The sequence below is a fragment of the Acanthisitta chloris genome, unplaced genomic scaffold (genome assembly GCF_000695815.1).
Source record: "Acanthisitta chloris isolate BGI_N310 unplaced genomic scaffold, ASM69581v1 scaffold3090, whole genome shotgun sequence".
Taxonomy (NCBI): domain Eukaryota; kingdom Metazoa; phylum Chordata; class Aves; order Passeriformes; family Acanthisittidae; genus Acanthisitta; species Acanthisitta chloris.
The window spans coordinates 1,060-24,742 of NW_008653162.1; the positions used below are offsets into that span (position 1 = coordinate 1,060).

General features: G+C 41.3%; 2 protein-coding genes across 2 annotated transcripts in view; one reads left to right on the top strand and one right to left on the bottom strand.

Moving 5' to 3' along the window:
• AQP11 (aquaporin 11) overlaps positions 1 to 11,693 on the top strand; it is a gene marked incomplete at its 5' end in the record, with an annotated part of 12,747 nt that extends 1,054 nt beyond the window's left edge. Inside the window, 2 exons of the mRNA XM_009079621.1 lie at positions 4,825 to 4,941; positions 11,553 to 11,693. Of these exons, the coding sequence (XP_009077869.1) occupies positions 4,825 to 4,941; positions 11,553 to 11,605 (170 nt within the window). The remainder of the gene's footprint in view (positions 1 to 4,824; positions 4,942 to 11,552) is intronic.
• Positions 11,694 to 15,228: 3,535 nt separating this feature from the next.
• Positions 15,229 to 23,683, bottom strand: part of CLNS1A (chloride channel, nucleotide-sensitive, 1A) — a gene marked incomplete at its 5' end in the record, with an annotated part of 9,388 nt that continues 933 nt past the window's right edge. The window contains 6 exons of the mRNA XM_009079632.1: positions 15,229 to 16,036; positions 18,643 to 18,727; positions 20,897 to 21,070; positions 21,482 to 21,592; positions 21,888 to 21,995; positions 22,137 to 22,145. Of these exons, the coding sequence (XP_009077880.1) occupies positions 18,660 to 18,727; positions 20,897 to 21,070; positions 21,482 to 21,592; positions 21,888 to 21,995; positions 22,137 to 22,145 (470 nt within the window). The remainder of the gene's footprint in view (positions 16,037 to 18,642; positions 18,728 to 20,896; positions 21,071 to 21,481; positions 21,593 to 21,887; positions 21,996 to 22,136; positions 22,146 to 23,683) is intronic.

Genomic DNA, 23,683 nt, shown 5'->3' on the forward strand with positions numbered 1-23,683 from the left:
GAATTGTTAAAATAATACCTCATGAAACCAAATCTGAAATAGGTGCCCACTGTATTGGAGCCTCCCATGTGTGTCCTGTGTGTCCATGTCCTTGCCTGTACCTGATTGTCACCTCATGCTTCCCAGAGCAGGGACACTGTCACCTGTGCATCCTCTCTGGACCAGTGGTAAAGAAGAGGTGAGGGGAGTCAGTCTGAGCTTCTGACTGTTGATGCTCCCTGTTGTCCCCAGTGAAGTGCCAAGAATTGTTAGGTCACTGCCCTCCAGGGAGCCCTTCTCCTACTGGCAAGGAGATTCTGCAGTTTGAGAGGTGAGAGAGAGATGGTTATGGAACTCCTTGCTTGTGCTACAGCCCCCACCACAGAAAAAGTCATCTAGGGAATTATCAAATCTGTTTATGAGAGAAAGAGATCACTTCTTCTGCCTGCAAACATCTGGGATATCATTGATGACTTGTCCAAAAGGTTTAACACAAAGAGAAAGAGATCACTTCTCCTGCCTGCAAACATCTGGGATATCACTGATGACTTGTCCAAAAGGTTTAACACAATAACATCTAGAACAAAGTACAGCCAAATTTTCAGATGTAGTAATGAGAAAACCTTTGCTCATTATCTTTAGATCAAGTTAGCAAATACCTCTCCATGGAGAATTTTAAGAATTGACTTGGCAATCTGAACTACTTTCTAAAATTAATTTTTGAAGGCAGAAGCAAGGTGTCAGTGCATTTGGGGACATTAGAACTATTTCTGAATTGCTCAGTGAAAGTATAGCCAAGTATTATCCTCCCTCTTCTACAGGCATAGAAATCTGGATTCCTGATTCTTAACATTCTTTCCCTGCTTAGCAAATAATCACAGAAAATGTGTCACGTTGCCTTTAGTTTTGCTTGTTCATGCAAAGGATTCATGCCCAGTGTCATTGGCCAAGCTCCTACCTTTTTCCAGCAGGAGAAGGCTGTGTACCAAGTCCCCTTCCATGTCATAAACTTGGACTCGTTGTGACTATCCAGTGCAATCAATCTGCAGGCACTTCTAGGAAACCACAGACCTGCTGTGCCCAGGCCTCTTTTTGCTTGCACAGTCTGTCTGTATCCTGTGCAGAACACACTCTGTTACCTGGACATTTTTCTTTGCATTTCTTTTAATCTAGAATCAAGTCTACTGTATTAAAAATATAGATGTATTCCAAAGAGCAGGTCCTGAACCTAGTTTTATTACACCTAGTTTTATCCCGCACTTAGTAGAAAAACTAATTCTTTCGTGTTCATTCTGCTCCAAGCTTCCTAAGGTTTGCCCTTAGTTTTATTCCACCTAGTTTTATCCCGCACTTAGTGGAAAAACTAATTCTTTCGTGTTCACTCTGCTCCAAGCTTCCTAAGGTTTGCCCTGCTTGCTGTACGTTCAGTTTCAAAAGGAAAGGTGAGAAGTGTTACCTTCCCCCCTGGAGCAAGCATGAGCCTGCTGTTTGCTGTCCCCCCTAAGGTGTGGATTGAAGCCTCTTGAAACAGAGATAGGCATAAACCCCAAGATTGCTATCACTGAGCTATTACACAACAAGTGTGGGTGCTGGCTGCTGCTATTAATTTCTTACTGTGATGAAGTCACAGGCTTGCACTACAACAGATCTCTTTTTTTTAGTGGAAAGTAAACTCCCTCTGTTTTGAGGGCTGCTGATTGGGACCCCGTCCCACAGCCCCTCAGTGCAGCCTCCTGACAGCAGGGCAAGTAGCTGAGGCAACAACCAAGGGCCTGGTAGGCAGCCCCAGACAACTTCTGGTGCATATATATGTGTATGCTGTGGATCTCATGGCATAGCTGTAACCAGGCCTGTTCCACCTCAGTGCTGCTGACACACAGTAGGAAGAGAGACTTCCAAATCAGGTGTCACAGACAGTGGCCTCCAGCAGGCCAAGTTCTCATCTACAAGCCATGAAGACAGACAGAAACATAACTTACCGAGGCTGGATCATTCTCAGGAAATTTTCTGCAGCAATTTGTTTACTGTTTATAAGGAACTGCAGTGCTTGTCTAAGAGGAATGGACCTTTCTTGCTCACCAAGCACCAAAGGGCCAAGCAACCAGCACAAATTTAGGCAAAGCAATGCTAATTTAGGCAAATTGGTAACACTCTTCCTTTCTTTCCACAAAACTATCAAACAGTTTATAGAGTATGGAATGAATAGTGATTTTTTTAAACTTTGATTTGGCAGATACAGTGTTCTAGCTAGGAAACCAGGTGCATTAAATTTGCAAAATAGAATTCATGCTAATGATTTCTTTTACACTCAGATTTTAAAAAACCAAATCAATTGTGCCTTCAGGACATGTGTTTGTTACAGTTATGAATGAAACAGAAATGCTGGGAAAAAACGTCTTGTACATAGTATATTTCATTCCATGACTTATGCTTTACTTTGAATGCTGTATCCTGTAAGGGGAATGATTGCTGTCTAAAAAGGGGCTGTAAGAGGGAATACCTCTTTTTCCAATTTGCTTTGGGTAAAATTTTGAAGGATAGCCACACTTCTGTGGCTTAAACCCTTCTAAATGTATTGATGCACAGACAAGGCTCAAAAATACTAAGTTGTATTTTTCTGGTTGACTAAATGAAGCTGTTGGAAAAAACCAAATCTTGGTAGGGCAGTGTTGTGGGTACTAATAAAAGGTACTTATGTATGCCATACAGCTTACTCCAACAAATAACATCAAGTTATATAGTAGTATCAAAATCAAAAACTGTTCCTTTAGTTTTTCTTATACTTTTTCTAGTTAAAAATATTTTGATTTTTTTTTTTTTACATTTAATCTTAGACAGACCAAATTTTTACAGCAGTACATACCCCACACAAAAGTTCCAATGCTGCTTCACTCTCTTTCTTCTACTAAATGGAAGGAAGAAAAGAACATTCATCTTTGCCTATTAAGGGAATGATCCAACAGCTACAGATGCAAGCCATATACATGATGGCAAACAATATTTTTGAATATTTTCTTTGGGAAAGTATTTAATTAGGGCAAGAAAAAAATACACCTTGTGAGGGCTTTTTCGTTTACAGGCAGTATTACACTTAAGTCGTAGTCATGTGAAATTGGTTAGATCTTTCTGATCTAACATACATATTTTTAGTTCCAGGTTTCTTCCTAACTGTGGTTTAGCCTTTAGTAACTTCAAAAGGTAAAATTACTTTCTCATGCATTGTGTGGAGCACACATTATCTCCTCTTTTAAAGTTTTACATGTACCACATCAAGTAATACACTTATTTTGCCATAAAATCATGTATCTTTTCTGGAACACAGACTGAGATGTTTAATAAATATTTTTAAATAAGATTATACTGGTGCCCATGGCCTTTGGTTGATATTCCAGTAGTTAACAGTAATGACTATTGAAGAAATACAGCAGTTAAAACTCTGTCTAATGTTTAATGTTCAGCAACTGCATCCTGAGGTGCAAGTTCTGCTTTCAGCTCTATGTTTGTGGATAGAAAAGCAGAAGCAGTGAATTTGTAAATAGATTAAAGCAAAGTAAATTATTGTAGCTGAGCTTCCTGGCAACCGTGGACTTTGCTAATATGTCAGTGTGCAGAATCACAGACTGCACAGTAAATCTGAGCTGCTCTTGAGAACAAGCGTAAAACCACAGTAAACTGAGCAGGTAAACAAGGACTAGAACTTTCCTGAACTGTAATAGCAGTAAGAGAAATACTAAGGTGAATATAGAAAGAGCAATATAGAAGAAGAGAATGACAGAGAGCTCATTAAAACTTTGGGTAAATGATTGCATACTCATAGCAAATGAGGATTACAGCAGCATGGTATTTGTACAAAGGGTGAGTTCAGAGTGCATAGCAGCTTATTTGTGGAAAAAAATCAAGAATAAGCTAAAAGGCCTTAAATAGACACAATTATGGACTATTTCATGGGAATAGATTAATCGATAAAACAGGTATGGGGTGGCCAGTAACTAACAGCACAGAAACACAGATAATTTTGCCATGAGTAATGCTTTCTCTACAGTACTGCAATGAGAGAAACAACATATGTCAGAATTAAACACACTTAGCTCCAGGTTCATCTGCAGTGTAATTACAGCTTAGTCCCCAAGGTAATGTGTTTGGATCTAGTTATTTAGAAAATGTTTAGGCAACGTCATTTACATCTGAAGTCAGAGGCAAGGGAAGACGTTTGGCTTCCTTCTGCAAGACAGTGGAGTAGCATTTGCTTTTGTTTTCTTCAGACAACATGTGGAATGATTGTGAAGGTTTTTCCCACAGTTCTTACACCATATGGTAATCTTCGTGTTCTACACATTGCTGTGATAATATTAGTGTTGTTACAGGAAGCTGTAGAAGACATCTTAGCAAGAACAGTGTTTGACAGCTTTTTCTATTATCTTGCATATGTGTTGCATGTGACCTGGGGATGTAATGAAGTACTTGTTTACTGGTATTTGTGTCATTTCTGCCTCTTCTAAAATCATGATACAGACTACTAGTAAAACAGCTTCTAGTTTTATCAGTAGAAACATTCAGCATTAGCCAAACCTATCTCTTCAACGAGTATTTGCTAGAAAGAGATAAAGGAAGTTACAGTCTACACTTCAGATGTTTTAAAGCCTTTTAGAAAACACTTAAACTGTTAACTAGGTCATCGGGTAAATAACCTCAGAAGAGTTTATCTGTTCAAATGGCTTCTGCTAATTCATTTTATTGCAAGGTGTGCATTTCTTGTAGTATTGTGTATGTGCATTTCAATATTAATTTAAAATAAATATTAAGAAGGATGATTTGAGTTCATGCTGTTTCCATCTTTTATTGCAGGTGGAAATCTCACAGGAGCAATATTTAACCCAGCACTGGCTTTTTCATTACATGCAGATTGTTTCTATGACAAATTTTTGAGTTACTCACTAGTATATTGGATAGCACCATCCTTGGGTAAGTTCTTAATACTTTGTCTTTGAGAAAGTGTTATGTAGTACACAGTTCAAAAACCAGGAAATAGGTATTCTTGATGTGATAGTGTGCTCGATTTCAGCTTTACATAAAATCCAGACAATAGTTATAATGTATGTGTAGAAGTCATTCAGAATCATGGTTCCATGCTGCAAATTCAGGCTGTTTATTTTCAACTTGTTTGATGCTCAGTGTAGAGAGCCTGCAGCACTGTTTTGTGAATCATGGAATGGTTTGGGTTGGGAGGGACCTTTAAAGGTCCTGTGGTCCAAACCCCCTGCAATGAACAGGGACATCTTCAACTGCATCAGGTTGTTTCCAGGGATGAGGCATCCACCACCTCCCTGGACAACCTGTGCCAGTGTTTCTAGTTATATCTAGTCTAAATCTGCCTTCTTTTAGTTTAAAATCATTACCCCTTTTCCCATCAATCAAGCGTTAATGCTGAGTTTTAAACACCGTTTTGATTCACAAAATAACATCTACTGTTTTGATCAATTTATTTTAAGAAACAACCATATTATGGTGTACAATTGTTTGGTTTGGATATCACGTTCAAAGTCTAACTACATATACTGTGGACAAGAAAATGTACTTACCAAAAAAAGCACAATTCTAGATGGAAGAAGGTTGGTGTTTAGGTTAGGGTTAACTAGTTAGTTGTAAACCAACAGCTGTTTGTTCGGGAGGTTGATCCATTCAAAACTGCCTATTGTTTGGGACTTTATGCCTGCTTGGTATTAAAATCCAGCCTGTCTGAGGTATCACACTGATCAGAGGTTCACTTGTCGATTCCAGCAGAATACTACCAAGGAAAAGAGGCTACCTGAATGTAAATATTAGCCTGATTAACTTCAAAAAGAGAAACATACTGGTTAGCATGCAGTTTCTCTCTTGTTTTGTGACAGTATTCAAGAACATGGGGATGATAAATTTTTTTAAAAAAACTACCCCCAGGTATGAGGACAAGTGCTTTAAATATGCTTCTCAATTATTACTTTTATATCAAATCTTTTTTATCTTCATAGTGTCTAAACTTTGTAGTTCCTATTCTGTGTTTTTCCCCTAGTCACTGCTGGAATCAGTCTCATTTTAAGAGTAAGGAATGTTAGCAACTAGGTTTTTTTCTAACTTAAATTATGGTTTTAATTTTGAAGATAGTGATTTGAACTTCTAGTTGTATGCAGATGAAAGTGCTCCATGTGACACTTCATGCTGTTGTTTGTTTACAAATGTTGAGCTTCGTGCTTAAAAGGGTATATAAAGAAGCAGTCTGTTAATCCTGAGTTCTTTCATGGCTGTTAATCCTATTAGAAGGTGCAACAGTGATGAAGGCACAACGGCGTGTAAAATATACACAGGAAACATCACAAAGGGCTCCTGTTGTAACCAAAACCTTCCTTTTGTTGAGTTCAGGTCTGTGCATGTTCTACTTCCTTGACTCTCAGTCCGTCAAAAATGGAGACAGAAGTTTTAGACTAACATTCACTTTAATATCATTTTGTTAAATTAGATCTCCAAACAGGATGACTGAACAACAGAGTAAGCTTGATAACAGTTAGCAGTTAGTGAAGTATCTTAGGCAAAACTGATCAGCATCACTCGGGTCCTAACAGAACATAAAATATTTCTCAAAATTCAGCTTAGCTTTTTGGTATATTGACTGATTTCAACATGATAGAACCATTTAGAGATCTTCCAGGTCGTAAATACTTGGGATTTAATATTTTGGCAAGGGATCTAAAGAAACAGGAGGCATTCTGAAAACCCCATGTTCTACTTATTTGCCAAGATGTGTCCTGCAGAACAGCTTTACAGAAAGCCTTCAGGTGATTTAATCAGCAGATATTAACTCAAATGGGCCTGTGACTTGAGGAATTCACAGTGTGATTAGGGAGAGATGTTACATTTCTGTGAAAATTCATCAGCAGTGGTTTGTCATTAGTTAACATCTAGCAAAATGCATACTGACTGTGTTGAAGACTGTCTCATAATTTAAGAGGGAAGGGAACTCCAGGCTGAGCTGCTGTAAAGATGTGGAAACTCAGGACACATCACTTCTTGCACAGTGTCACTACTGTAGCCAAACATTTAGTTACAGATCTCAAGTCTGTGGATCATCTGAAGGGCTGAGTAGTCTAATGGTAACATAAATATCTCCTTGGAAAACAAGGATGCTTCATGGATATGTGGAGACCTTACTTTATAAGCCAAGAGCTGCAAACAAATACAGTGTCTGAGGTGGAAGTACAGAGGAGATTGCTGTATTTGAAATATGATGAATACAGGAGTGCAGATCTACAAATCTGAAATGAAGTGATTTTTCTCTGACGCTTGTTAAAAAAAAGAAAATACAGGAATAGAATTTGTTGTCCCACAATTGGACCAAATGATGGGGCATCTAGGAAAATGACCTGTTACGAAAATTCTCGTAAAAAGAACCTCTAAGCAGAATCATAGAAGTAGGTGATATGGGGATATTTTAAATTTAGTTGTAAAAATTATTTTCAGAATCCATGTGTCAGCAGAAATACTGTTTCAGGTTTCCTAGAAACAGGCAGAGTTGTAGTGATATGCTAATTTAATATCTTACTTTTCCCAGCATCTCAGATGGTTAAAGTACTTTGTTCTTCCTTTGGAGAATTCTTTCAGGAGTCTGTTAGCTTTTTTTTTGTGATTTGCTGTAATAACTACCACATGCAGAACCATGGACTAGCATACCATGAAGCTTCAAACTGCCAGGGCAAAGTGCAGTATGTTCTCATTTATGGCCACAGCAAAAACCCACGAGGACAAGGAGTCAGGGAGTGTTCAGTATATAACTGATACCCTGAACTAGCTGTAAGCGAGTTCTTAACCATCAGCTTTAAAACAATTTTCTTAGAAAGGACACTTGAAGCAAGAGGAAGATTAATTATCACCTTCAGAAGAGGAAGATGAAGTAGAAGTTTCCTTTTAGGATAAACAAATCTGCTGGTGGTTTGTGGTCTTTCAGGGATATAATTGTGGAACTGTAGTGAATTACTCAGTTTTCAGAACAGCTTCACCGATGTTTTGGTGAAGGCGATTCTCCAGCAGCATTAAACAGCTAATTCCTGTAATTAATACAGATGTCAGCAAGTGTTTATGACTCGGCACAGGCAGGCCTGGTTTTTGCACTGTGAGCATAGACACAGCATGTACCAGTGGAACAAAGATAGTTTCTGTGTTTCTGCCAAAGGAATTCATGTTGGTTGTCTAGGCATGATTATACCATTAGTAATGATGGGGACTGAGCTAATGCTGCTCTTTCAGTACCAGGGAGATGGTAGCTATGAATGGAAGAGTTGGTGACAAGATAGTCATGAGGTCAATAAAATGTGATGCGCTTTCCTGGACAGGTGCCAGGTTAGAATGTCATAAAATTGTATCCTAGAGTGAGGGACATTAAAGACCTTCTAGTTTCAACCCCCTGCCATGGGCAGGGACACCTTCCACTAGACCAGGTTGCTCAGAACTCCATCCAACCTGGCCTAGCATCCTGCTAGGTTTCTAACAGTATAAAACCAGAATCAAGGCCACTTCTTTAGATCAGTTTTACTAGAAAGACTAATACTGTTCCATAGATGAAAAAAATTTTCATGATCAAGATAGAAAATAAGTGCCACAAAAGTCACTTAGCAGTAGACGTAGATGGAGGAGGTAAGCAAGGGAGAAGGAAACAGGTGAGACTCTTACCTTTCTGCTCAGAAGAGAGGATATTCAGAGGCTTCCAGCAAGCTCAATACATTTAAGCGTGGAGCTTAACAAAGAAACAAGAGTTCAGAATCCATGTGCAGTGAAGTGACTAGCATCTCAGGGACTTGGTAGCAAAGGAGAGTTTCAACAGACAACTAGAAGTCTCCTACTCCCAGGCTCTGGTCCTCCTAGGAGTTTTCAGTGTAAAACTTGTATCAGTGAGTGAATGCAATCCATGAAGTTCCTAGAAAACTGTCAGTAATTAAGTCTAATTCAAATACTAAAGGGCCAGCGAGTGGTAATCCTGTACTTGACCTGGTTACGGAGAAGAGTGGGTGGTGGATGTGGCCTCTTGGGTTGTAGTCCTTGCAAGAGTTCAGGGTCCAGAGGAAGACTGGGAAGGTAAATAGCAGAGCTGTTCAGACTTTAGACTTCGAAACAAAATTCTGCTTATTTAGGGAATTGCCAGGTCAGTAGTCATTCCCTTGGAAGCTGCCATAAATATGAAAAGTATCCCATATTTCAAAAAAGCTCAGTGAGAGCTCAGTAATAGATTTTGAAGTGCAGGAAGAATCTGCCATGTAGTTAGACTAGGAATTTTGATAGAAAGCCTTTCCCTGCTGGCTAGACAAGGAGCTTCGTTATGAACAAATGAGAGCATGTAAGACATTAAAATAGGGAGAGGCAGCAAAGGAGGAGTACAAAAGCTTTGCACAGGCACTTAGAAACAAAATCAGGAATGTCAGAGCTCAGCTGGAACTAAGACTAGGGATATGCAGAGTTACAAATACACTAATCACAAAAAAGAGAAAATGCAGGTCCATTGGTGGATAGGGAAGGCAACCTGATGACAAGGCATGGAAAAGGCTGAGGTACTGCATGTCTTTTTTAAACCACTCAGACTTCCCAAGCTCCCAAACCTCTTTGTAAAACAGTAAGGTTTTGGAAAGGAGGCAATAATTAGTGAGGGAGCAACAGGGTAGGAACAACATAGGTAAGCTCAGTGATTGCAAATCTATTGACTCAACTGGGATTCATCTAGAAATGCAGGTAGAGTTGACCAATGTTAGTATTGTTCCTCATTTGTGAGAGGTTACAGCAGTTGGAGGCTCCCACCAATGGGAAATGTACTAATACTGTGTCTGCTTATAAGGAGAGAGAAGCCAGGGAACTATAAACTATTTGGTCTCACCGCAGTCATTGGGAAGATGGTGTATGTAGCCTTAGAATCCATTTCCAACTATGTAAACAACACAAAGGTAATCACAGGAACAGTCAGCACAGATTTAGCAAAGGTAATTCATGCTTCACCAGCTCTATTGCCTTTCATGATGAATGAAGATGAGAATGAGGGAGGGAGCACGGATGCAGTATACCTGCACTTTAGTGAGGCTTTAGACACCGTCTCCCATGGGGTTCTTGGTTCAAAGTCAAAGGAGTGGGGTCACACAAAAGGCTGCCAGATGAAATAAAAATTGGCCAAACCACTGACCTCAAAAATCAATGTGTTGACACCTGGCTGATGGCCAGTAACAAGCAGAGCATGCTGGTGTCAGTGCTGAGAGTTCAGATTCAGGTTTAATAGTGACCTGAATTAAAGTCTGTTCACAAGTTTGTTCTCTCTGCAAGTAAGACAAAGCACATGATTCAGCAAACTGGGATCAGCACATCATGGGACATTGCTGCCTCCCTCTACTCAATGCTTGTGAGGTGCTGTCTGGAACACAGCTGGTCTGGAGTCCCCCAGTTTAAGGGCGATGTGGAGAAAGCAGGATCCAGTTAGTGCAGGACTACCAAGATGGTGAAGGGTCTAGAGTACCTGATCTGTGAGGGGGGGCTGAGGGAACTGGAATTGTTTGGGCTGCAAAAATGAGGTGAAAGGGTGTTTTAATAACAGTGAGTCATTATGTCAAGAGCAGTTACAAGGGTGACAGAGATTAACTATTCTTCTTGGCAGACTTGGTAACATTAACACCGCAAAGAGTGGCACGGGAAATTGAGATCAATCTTCAGGAGAAGGGTGCAGTAACATTGAAACTAGTTTCCTGGAGAAGTGCTACAGTCTCCAGCTAGGGAAGAGCCTCAATGGGCTATCCAGCACAGACAATAGTCCTGCACTGAGTGGGAGTCCAGAACAGAGAGAATTCCTTCCAATAAGCTTTTTCTGTGATCCAAGAAGCTTCATAAAGTACAAGCTATGGGTGGGCAACACTGTCAACCAAGATCCTCTTAATTTCTGAAAGAAAATAAAAATATACCCATATATACCAAAAATATACCAATTTTTTTTCCTCAAAGAATGGTAATAATAAACTGTGTATTTGGATGCCTTTTGTTCGTGTATGATTCTCATGAAGCAACTAGTCTCTAACCAATTTTTCTGCATCAGAGTAAACCCTAAACTAGAATGATCTTAAAAAAAACCACCCACCCACTATCCCATACCCACTTGGCAGCACCTAAAATGATGTGGTTATCAAAACAGATGCTGCTATCAAACTCAGCTGAGGGATGGAGGCTAAGCTGCTGGTTCAGTGACTCAGACATCAAGCTACAAAGAAAGGAGTCCTGAGACAGCAACAGGAAGGTGAATGTGTTGGATTCACCTGGTTGGCCAAACTGCTCTGCCTTTGTTTTGGCTGATACAGGTTAGAATTAAAACATGAGACATACCAAGACAACCAAGATTATTAACTCTTGAGGAGCACTTGCATGGTCTGTTGAAGCTAGCAAAAGTACTGATGCAGTCCTTGCTGTACTGCATACTCAATACTCAGTGCTCAAATACTTGAACATGGTATTTGTTTTCAACACCAGTACTGTGTCCTCCTCAAACACATTTAAATAAAGGTACTTTCTGTAATTTCTCTTTTCAGGTACAATACTTGTGGCTTTTATATGGGACGAAATCTTTCCTCGGATATCCTGAAACATCAGATCCTGAAATCTGGCAGTACTCCATTAAAAAATACTTCCAACATCTGCAGACATAAAGCTTTCAGAGAACTGTTGACAGACTTACATACCACCTTTCAGTTGTATTTTCAGATTTCATGTTTGAAATATTTGACTTACAACTTTAGTACCTGAACACAATTTTGTAAACGTGTATTGGGATTTTGGGAATATCTGCCACCGTTTTAAGTTAAGCCATATGAATGTGAAAGACTGTTAAAACACTGAAACTTTGTCACTTTAGCCGCAAGTGCCATTTGCTGACCTTTATTACAACAGCATGCAAAACTGATTTTAGAGAAAGACCCAGTCCTTTCAAGTTTGATTTGAAGGGGTTTCTTCCCATAGAAGGAACCTGCAAAAAAGGAGCTGCAGATTTCGCTCTTGTATTGACATCATTGTATTCTTAATTGCCATAGACATAACTCTGAGATGAAGAAAGGCTACACTACTGCCTAGAAGAGTTTCCACAGCTCTATTCTAGAGGTACCTGCACCAAAATTAAAAGTCTATAGGACCAGCATTGTTTTAATAGTACCTGAGTGCAGGTAAGTAACCCCTTGCTCCCTTTCAGGAAGGCTCTGCTCCGTCCTGCCCCACTGTAGTCTGTTGAATGTTTATCTTGGCTGGAAAAAGCAGTAATAAAGTACCACAAAATTCCATAGACACACACATAAAAGGGCATTTTAGGCAAATCAGATATTACTGCTGCCTCTTCACGTAGACAGGGGATATAGGGATGAATCATGTGGAACTTGATTTGTCCTTGATTTTATGTAACTCTTACCAATCTATTTTCTTTCAAAACAAATGAATCTGCACTACAGGAGAATAAATAACAGAGCTAAAAACGACAGGAAAGCCAAATACACAAACTGGCACAAACAAGCCCTTTATAGCCTCAGCTGAGGCTATAAAACACCACTGATAAGCACCACTGGGAGCTCTCATCCTCTGAAGCTCTGCTTCTAGCATTCAGTTTCTTGTTCCGGATGCAGCTTAATTTTTATAGAAGCCAGAATATATTTTTCAAATTTAAGAGTAGAATTTAGTTTTTCATTTTATAGTTACTAGTTAATCATCTATCCTCTCAAATAAGTTCTACAAAGATCTCTGTAGCATATCCCTCGACCCATCATCCAAGCCACCTTACAAGCCAATATTCTAAGAGAAAGGGAATCAGATGGGGGGGTTTTTTTCACAGTAAAATTATGAAGCAAGTCTTTAACAGCTACTGTTGTCAGCTATCTTTTTGCAAGGGTTTGGGAAGTAAATATTTTCATGTATTTTCTTCCTTGTGGCAATAAAATCTTTTCTCACTTTAATTTTCCAAGGTACCTCTAAGATTATACTACAAAATGAAACCTACTGTTTGAATGTGCTTTACATACAAGAGTCCTATTCATGACCCTGTAATTCAGTCCATAATAATAATAATAGCAGCCTGCTAATACACTGGAGAGAACTAGAACTGCTGGGTTGTCATTTAGCAGCTCTTTGATCCTAGTGTGAGTTCCTACTAAAAGAAACTGGTCCTTGTTAACACTCGTCACAGCAAAGGCCACCCACCAGCACACTGAGCCTGGGAAGAGGTGATCCTTCAGCTGCTTTCCATCCAGCATCCACTTATTTGTGACTCAGCCACAGAGAGCTGCTGGAACAGAAATCAGGCATGGGACCTCTGTAAAACATGCACTTTTGTACCATGTTCTGCTTCTAAAACAGACACTTTGGGGGGCTTCTACCTTCCCTTTATCACTTTACTGCTTTTACCTATTTTTAAAGTGATCCATACCTTATAGACTTCCCATCCCCCTCTCCCAGCCATTGTTAGCCTCATTCCTTATGGAAATGAGCCTTACATAATTTACATGGTTGGCACGTTTCCTCTGAGCCCCTGAAGCCCACAGGGTAAAGGCCTAGAAAATAAACCTCAAAAAGCATAAAACCAGGCAGGGAAGTGAGAAAGCAGAGACACAATCCCACAGGGCAGACCAGATTTACTAGATTAGAGGCCCTACTGGCACGACATTTTTTACAGCCTGCAAAAGCAAAGTCCATAAAGCAAAGAGGTCAGATCAGATCTGACTTCTGTGGGTCTTCATTGTATATTTTGGCATAACATTAAGAGTTTAAAAAAAGTTGGTACAAATCTGGGTGATAAGTGAGTAGTTGCTCTATTTATAGCCACCAGAAGTAGAATATAAAATTAAAATAAAAATCACTAAGAAAGAGACAAGCCTTAAATTGACTAAATTACTGCAAAACAAAAGGGGGGGGAACCCCAAAAGCAGCAGAAAGAATGAAAAATAAAACAAAGTTAGGAACAGGGGAATTGAACTGGTTTTGGTAGTACAGACAAAAATGAGTATTTTACATTGAAAGTAATGATGCTTCAGAAGAACCCTAAATAAAAAGTTTTATGGAAAATGAAACACCTCAATTCACCCAACACTTTTCAGCACTACCTTCAGGGCTCATCCAGGTTTATTTTCACCTCACCAAATTTAATTTGACTGGAAGCACCACAAGGTGCCTGCTCCTGGAGCTCTGCATTAGTGCAACACAACTTCTCCCTCTGGAGCTGCTGAGTGCTCAGATGTAGTGTGAGTGCCAAGGGGAGCCATACACAGCTCAGCTGCCCTGTAGGTGGCTGTGCCCATCCACCAGGGTGTGTAACAGCCTGCAGTCTAGTGTGAAAAACAACAGGACACTGCAACTCAGGTTTACACACACACAAAACCCCACCGGTCTACCTTAACAGTGAGTGGTGACAGAATCCAGTGAGCCTTTTCCCTAACTATGGTGCTGGTAGACTTTTACCTGCCCTGAAATCTCACCATGCCAAGATTCTCCAAATCCCAGTGCAAAAATCAGCGCATCAGTCTGTACCCTCCTTTGTTACTCTGCATCCCTAACAAAAACATGCACATATTTACATAAATACATATGTAGATAAAGGTGCTAGTAAAGAGTTTCTTGTAGAATGTCTTGTGTAACATGTAAAATACCTCATTTATTCAGCAACAGCAACGGTTCATAATACTATTAATTTGACTGGCATTTCTAATGAACAGGCAACAAAGAGTGGTTATAATTATCCCATACCATGAAACCAAACCACATCCCAGTGTGCTAATCAGGGCAGGACCACTCAATATGATTCCAAGAGTGTAGGGCTGGTAAAGAAAACTCTTCATATACCAACACAGCAATAGCCAAAACCCACCAAAACCCAAAGTCAACTTCAAACCAAAATAAACTGAGGAAGTTTGGTATGAGACTGGGGAGGAGGGGGAACAACCCAAAGTTGCTGACATTACCCCATGGCAAAGACAGCACCCCACAGAGAGATGAAATGGAAAGCTCCAGCAGCACCAGGATCCTGGCAATCTAAAGCTAGCTTCCAAGCCTGGGATGTGTCAGAATAATTCTATCACGTGCACACTCTGCAAATATTCCACCCTTTTATCTTCTCATCTAGGTAAATGATGAAAATGGTTTCCCTGGGGTTTATTTTGTTATGGAAGAGAGTGCTAAAAGTCAAGGGCTCAAGCTGCTTGCTGAAGTAAAGGACTGAGAACTGCAACACAGAGCTGGCTGTGAGATACAAAAATCTTAGTTTATTTAACAGTGTTGTTAACATTTAATACAAAGACAAACAGTTCTCTTTCTCTGGAATTTACAGACTTTATTCCATCTCCTCTCCCACCCAAACTCTGCTCTCAGAGAAATGAAAGGGATAGCACTGAAATGATAAAGCCAGTTACTTGAGGGGCTTTTAATTTACCTTTGCTTTTAATCCTTGGCCAACCCTATTTCCTTTAGTCCAATTTCATAACATTTCTATTTCCACTTTACTCCATGGATTCAATGAACAGGTACAAAAATACAGAAAATTCAAGGACAATCCCAAATTCTGTTCTAATAACAGTTTTATTTCTGAAGTCTCAGAATTCCTACAAAGGCTTCTTTGAAATGCCAGAGAGGTTGCCCAGAGAGACTGGGTCTCCCTGATCCCAGAAAGCATTCATGGCCAGGATGGGATGGGGCCCCAAGCAGCGTGATCTATTGAATGGCATCCCTGCCCAGGGCAGGGGGGGTTGGAACAAGATGATCTTTAAGGTCTGTTCCAACCCAAATCATTCTGTGATACCATGAAATGACCCCTGATTAGCCCCATTCAAGTGTTAGATGCAAGAGGTTTTATTGTTTTTGTTTTGTTTTCTTTATTTTTAAATAACTCCGTAGTGGTCACAAATGCCAAACCCTGTTCGAAACATCTCTACAAGCATTTATAGACCTAGATGTCTAAGCTCATGTCATTAAAAGAAAGGTTAACTCCCGATAGTCACTGCAATGCCTTCGGTTTTACAGCTTATTTTGGAAGTGCCGCAAGTGGAATCTGAAAGACACAAAACACCAAGTTTACACAACTGGCATTAAAATAAAAGGTTATTAATCTTTGCAGAGTAGCAGCTATCTGTTGTTTGCAATCTGAGGACAGCACTTTACTGCAAACCCACTAATTTTCTGAAGGGCTGAGCACCTCTGCCTTCAGCAGCAGCTCTGAACTCAGGTCGGCTAAGGACAGCATGTGCTTACAGCATGTACCAGGGCAGCTGCACTCGGGTGCCCAAGCAGACACTGCTGCACCACAACACACTGACACACCAGTTGCTTCTGAACAATTACTGCAGCCTCGTGATGCGCCAGACAAAACACTGCTTATTGCAAGACCAGTGGAAATGCCCCACATCAACTGTCAGCAAGTCTTCCAGGAGCTTCAGCAGGCGACTGTCACATCTCATTGGGGTAACGAGCAGTGACATGCAACAGGAGTGTACCACAAGGGCATTGCTTCAGAGGCAGAGCATTGCACTGCTCTCTAAAGATGTTCATGTAAATCGTTTTGCAGTTCAGAAGGTTAAAAGGGCTGAGCTGCCCCATGGAATACTGATAAGATCACTGCATGCTTCTTCTCCACCCTGAGTTTCAGAGCACAGAAGAGCCAAGCCAACCTTGTGCTCAAACTTGTTAGCAGGGTGATTAGTACAGACCTCCGAGAGCTGTCTGTCACTTTGCACCTTGGACTGCTCATTGCTGCCTTAGATCCTACATTTCTGAACTTACTTAAGTTACATCAACACACTCAGGCTGGAGGTTACTTTAAAAAGGACCATGACACCCACAGCTCCCGAACTGCTACTTGGAGCAACGTCACTGCAACGCCTGACACTGCACGTGCAGGTCACTTGATCTGCCCTGACAGGGATCAGCTCCTCAGCTCTGATCAGCACAAGCAGGACAGGAGGAAACCCTTCTCAGTCACCTCTCACAGCATTAATCTCCTACAGGCACATGCCACACCATGGAAGGCATGGAATAAGCAGCAGGGAGAATTCCACTGACCGAAACTACTTCTTACTGGGTGTATTTGCACTTTGCTAGAAGATCAGTCTACAACACTTAAACTGGCACTTGCAGGTTCCTTAGACATCTGCTACCAGCCACTAACTCTCCTTAATCCTGCCCAAGTTTAAAGCAGGATAATGAAGGAGTCATATTTGAATTTTCCAACAGCAGGATTTTTATTTTATTTTTGATAAACCATGGACCAAAGTCATCTCAGAGATGGAATCATTAGAGCCAAACTGTCCATTCAGTCACTGAAAGGCACTTCCTACAGCTGTTCTTTAATTTGCAAGTGTGTCCTTTATCAAACTGGATAACCATCCAGTGGCAGGGCAACCAGCATCTACACTTTGTTTGGAAGAACTCTTTGTTCTGCAAAGTCTTTCCCAGGGTAGAAGTGCAACTGCAGAAAAGTTTGAGCTCTTATACCAGACTAAATATCAATGCAGGACCAGTGGCAGTGGCTGAGGTCAGTGAGAGAACACAGGGCTACTCAGACACTTTCAAAACTGCAGGAATATTAACAGCAGCAAACTAAAATAAGCAACCGAGGAGGAAAGCAGCTGGGCATGACTCTTTGCAACAGCCTTCCCTGGGGACTGCAGCCTCTTTCTTAGGGACACTAATCACTCATCAACTACTTCTGACCCATTTCCACTGTCTTTTTTTCAGTGTGTCATCTTCCTATTTGTGTCCCTTTCCTCCTTCCTCCCCTGAGCTTTTGGCTGTCTGCTCCACAAATGTTTTCTCCAGCGTTTCAAGTGGGATAGTTCGCTTTAAGGTAGGAGCTGTCGGTCTCACTTCCAAGAGAGGTAGAAGAACTGGGACAACACAGCACGTGCAGACTGTGCACTAGTGAGCACTGCTGAAGCAACCATGGGATCACAACTCCACTGTGCCTGTGCACCTCCACAGACAGTCCCAGAAAAAGCTGCTCTCCCTCTCCTGCCCAGTGCCAGTGAGGAAACAGTGGCACATCTTGTAATGCTACTAACAGGAGAAAAGCAACACAGGTGATGGAAGGCAAGAGGACACACTGGCACAGCCACCTGAGCAGGGTGTTCTCTCAAAGCTCTGCTCCTGACAACAATCCCATCCAGACTGCTGGGTAACTTTATCAGCAACTGTTCCTGCTCCACTTATAGTGAAGGAAGCGACAGACTTGCAGCACTGTGTGTCCTGCCCCCTTGGACAGCCTGGGAAATCCTACACACTAAGGGTGAAATAATATTCTAAGAACAGTAACTTCTCAGAAATGGCTCCAGCATTCATACATCAACATGTAAAAGCCTTTGAGATTGGACAATTCTTAAACCAACTAAAGGGCTGACCTGTCTTTCAGATAGGCACATCCATGCAGGTTGGCTCTGCAGGGTGATGGTTTATGCCAATAGGCATTTTTGGATAGATCACTGAACATCTTTCCACATTTGTGATAACTACAGCTACCTTTTCCTTTCTCTAAATCACCATCATCCTGATACCACAAGACAATTCCTGTAGGAGATCTGGGATCACATACATTGCACAGATAAAAAAGGAGAGAAGGCTCTGCAGGACTAAAAAGCATTGGTGTTGGCAGTCAGAAGAACTTACAGCAGCACACGTCCTCCTCAGTGATCGACTTCTGCGTCTTCAAACTGCCCGGCAACTATCGGTGCAATGTCCACCTCCATACCATCTGCAAAGACAGCCAATGCTGAGTAACCAAGCGGATGTTTTCCAGGGAAAGGCAACACTGCTCAGGCGGCCAGCACGGAAACGCCTTCGCTGAACCTCTCAAAGCTGCCCAAGGAAACGAACCTGCTCACAAGTTTCTGGGTTTGTTCCAGCTCTACTGGTCAGTCACTGAAAGACCTCACCGCTTCCTACAGCCGCACCTCACCCTGTCTTATCAAAAGACTTAAGCGCTGGATTTAAACATGCTTTAAATGTGGTTTCAGTGTAACAAAGGGCATGATTCCTTTGAATAGCTCTAATGACACTCTAGCAGAAAGAGGCTGGATCCTGTTCTGAAACTGGTCTCAACAATCATCAGGCTGAAAGAAAGGAATAACCACTCTACACTACAATGTCAAAAACTAATGTAATTCTGAAACCAAGCAGCCCTGGGGACATTTGTAATTGCAGCAGACCAAGCAGCAGTACCATAGCAAATAAGATTAGGAAAGTAAACAAAACTGATTAAGATGACTCTGAGACATGTGACATATTTGCTGTTATACTCATTTTCAAAATTCTGGGGTTCAGAAACCTGACTACACTTTCAAATGAAGGGCACTGCTAAAACAAGTGTACCACCTAAGGTTGTCTTTACATTACATAAATTTATTCAAAGTTTCAGAACAAAAAGAACCTGTAAACAACTAACAAAACAAATAAGATTAAAAAATCCTCCCTGTGGATGAAAACAAGTTATTTATTGTTTTGTTGACTATTCTAAGCAAGCTGATCGCTAAAAATCCCCAACAGCTGTATCATTTTCCATCTTTCAAAAACATCAGAGCAAACCAAAAGTACTGCAATTTATACTTAGAAAAAGAGAAGCAATACTACTAAGCTACTTCTCCCAGGTAATATATTGCTCTGTGAAAGCAGCATGCAGAAAAGGCAAGTCTGAGATTTTGCTTCCAACAAAAAGAAATTTCACCTCTTAAATACACATTTGTACAATCTCTAAACTAAGAGACAGCATCCTACAGAAAAACAGATCATTTTAAAAAATTTGAATTCAAGAATTCTTAACACAGCAGCCCTCAATCTACAGCAGGCAACATACTGCCTGTAGGGCCACAGGCATGTGGGCAATACCTCAGCTTTTGAGATAAGATACCATCCACAGCATGATACTCACACAGTCCTGGTGTTTATGGACTAGCCAGATTGAAAAAACACTGACATCTTACAAGCACAGGATGGTCTGTGTTGTAAGGGACCTTAAAGACCATCTCGTTCCAACCCCCTGCCATGGGCAGGGACACCTTCCCCTAGACCAGGTTGCTCAAAGCCCCACCCAGCCTGGCCTTGGACACTTCCAGGGATGGGGCATTCACAGTTTCTCTGGACAACCTGTGCCAGTGTCTCACAATTCTCATAGTAAAAAAATTATCTCCTTTTATTGTCTGAATCTTCCCTTCTTTTAGTTTAAGCCAATCCTCTTGTCTTATAGCAACAGGCCTTACAAAAAAAGTCTGTCCTCATCTTTTAGTACTGAAAGGCCTTAATAAGGTGTCCTCTAGAGCCTTCTCTTCTCCAGTCTGAACAAACCCAAGTCTCTCAGCCTGTCTTCACAGGAGAGATGCATCAGCCCTCTTGTCACTCTCATGACTTCCTCTGGACTTGCTCCACTAGGCCCAGATCCTTCATATGGACCCCAGGGCTGGATGCAGCACTCCAGGAGGGATCTCATGAGAAAAGAGATGACAGACAGAATCACCTCCCTTGACCTGCTGGTCACACTGCTTTTGATACAGCCCAGGACATGGCTGGTTTTCTGACTGAGTGCACATTGCCAGCTCATGTCCAGACCTTTCATCCAGCAGCCCCCCCAAAGTCCTTTTTGGCAGGGCTGCTCTTAATCTCTTCATCCCCCAGCCTGTATTGATACTGGAAGTTGCCCCAATCCAGCTGCAGCACCTTGCACTTGGCCTTGTTGAACCTCCTGAGGTTCCCACAGACCCATTCCTCAAGCTTGTCCAGGTCCCTCTAGATGGTATCCCATCCTTCAGGTGAGTCAACCACATCCCTCAGCCTGCCATCATCTGCAAACTTGCTGCAGGTGCACTCAATCCCATTGGCTGTGTCACTGATGAAGACATGTATTCTTTAGTAAAACAAAAGCATTTCTTACCTTCAAACTCCCTTATTGAGTCCTCTGTCCTCACTCCAGCCATGTTGTACTGGCTGCTGACAGACTGGGCTAACATGCCTTCTAACCTCTCCAGCGTGGCCTGACCTTCTGCAGTTAAATGTGACAATCCTTCTTCGTATGTGTAAAAGCTTGGGATGTCACTTTGTTCCAGCTCTGCAAAAACAAGTTTGTGTTCATCAGACCTAAGTTTAAGAGCCTGCATCAAGCAGGACACAGCTAGGCATGTTACGCTCAGATGAACTGTCTGAGATGAAAAAGCTGCTTACATCAGGTACAGAAAACACCCAGCGATGTGAACCGAGCACACAGCAGCATGGGCACTGGACCTGTGCTAGCACAGTCCCTGGGCACAGGGAAGGCTGCTGTTTGTGCCTGGGGGCTTTTGAGAATGAGAACAACGCTTTGCTGAGCTCCAGTGATTTGTGACAGCTAACTTATAGGTTTTCTGCAGATCTGTGGCTTTCTATACTGTGCCCATGACAAAAAGGATGTAATAAACAATCATGACAGATACCAGGTATCCAAGTGTTGGCAGGTATTTCAAAAGAAGCAACTGTTACCAACCGCGGGCCTCAACGTCGTACTCCTCCCCTTCGTAATCATCATCTGAATCGTTGTCGTCTGGGTCTGGGTGCAGAGCTTGGCACTCACACATTGCTGAAAACATGGCTTCCACTGCAGGAACACAAACACCCCTTGTTTCTCCACCAATACCCCCAAAACAACACCCAAGAAACTCTGAACTCAAAAGTCTCCATTTTAAAGCACTGGAATTCTTCCCGAGAAGCACCTGCTTGAAATGTTCCATCCCCAAGCCAGATAAAACTATTTGCTTTGTTCTTTTCAGCACACAGAAATCAAGTAAATAGAGAAGGACCCTGAAGGATCAGGGCATTTACATATTTATACCCCAGTGCCCTCCAGGTCTAGCCAGGGCTTTAAACTAAAACAGAACACCCTCCTCACTTACAGGCTGATTTGTCGCTGGGTACAAATCTGAATTCTGCAATTGGTTCAACCTCATCATCGCTGTCATCCTCCTCCTCCCCTTCAGCCATGGGAGCCTCTTTTGTCTCATCTTTAGGAAAATGGAAACATTTAAGAGAAACATGTTTATTTTGTCCATTTGTTTATTTGTCACATTTGTTTATTCTTTCAGGAACATATACAATCAAATTAGACACCTGGACATGGCCTGAGAGAGGCATAAAACCCCCACTCTCTTCTCCTGAAAAACCCCCATGAGACTCCAGGACTCACATGGAAATATGAGGTCCTCTCTCAGCACCTCGACAACACTTGCAAAGCACACAAAAGCTTCCTATTTATAATTTTAGGACTTAGGACTTCTGTAATGGTCACACAGTATATTCACATACTTCAAGAAAATTGCCTGATTCTTATTAAAAACAACTGTGCTCAACCCCCAGTTCACAATTCTCATTTACTTGCACAATGCTATATATATATTTTTTAAAGCACATGAATTTTACTCAACATTACTGTCACCAAAAAACCCCCAACCAAACAGTGTGGCCCCTCCCAGGGGATTCTGACATTCAGAGTGGATGTCTACTTGATTTCCAACATTCCTAGCCAGCCAACGAAGTGTACTCAGGGCTAGTGACAACTATGGGCAAAACACTGCTTCCTGACTCCTCTGCACCATGCACCATAATAAATAAGCAACAAGATGGTGTTTTACTTTCTGTGAATATAAAACCCACAAGGAAGATGACTGCAATTCATCACTCTGTGGCTGGGGACACTGCACTGACAGCCTCAAAAGTGCATAATTATTTTCTAGAGATGGAGAGGCTTTTATCACATGCAAAACTGGCACCACCATGAATACAAAGAAGCCAAGAAGCTGCCAGCTAGCTGCCCCAAAAAATGAAGTGTGCAAGGAAGCTACCCAGTCCTTTTCCAACAGACACCCACAGGCACAGTTTGTTGCTGCAGAGTTCAGCTCTTTGTTTTCAATGAAGTCAAGTCCCAGTGCCTTTTTCTAAAAGAAGGGGTGAGGATAAGGCACATACAGAGAGCACAACAAAAACTTTCAGAGGAAGGACAAAATGTCCCCTGCTCAACTGAGAATGAAGACTCCTGCAGCCAGGAAAGTGGGATAGTTTAACACTATTCAGCAGTTAAAATTACAGGCCAGGGCTAGAATTTGAAGACTAAAATCCACTTGCTGTAGATTTACTGTAGGCAGAGTTCATATATCAAAAAAATAAATACAAACATACAAAAAACCCCACAAAAACCCAGTCTATTAAGGATTTCTAGGTAAGAACTATCACAGGATATCCATAATTTCAAACACCATTATCAGAATGAATTAAAAGCTAGGAACAAAATCTTTCTTCAGACAACGGTCAAGTTTACTTCAAAGTAACAACAGTTAAGGGCACTGAGGAAGAAAAAACAAAAGGTGTACATATAGGTCCCCTTACTATTTGTAGTGATAGACTGTCAGAGAACATTAGTTGCATGAGAGAAGGAAATAATGAAGAGCTTTAATAGCTTAAAAATGACTCTGCCTCCTCATAGTCTTGTATCTTCCATATATACTTGAAAAACCTGAATGCCAGTTTTTAGTCTTAAAGTATGATGACCAGTAGGCATGAAGGGAAAAGGAGACCTGCTCAAGGCCTAGCACCCAATAAGTCTACAACTGAGATGGCAGTTCATGACACACTTAAAACATTAACTGGTCTGCCAGAAGAAAAAAATTAATATGAACTCCCCAAAATCTTCATCTAA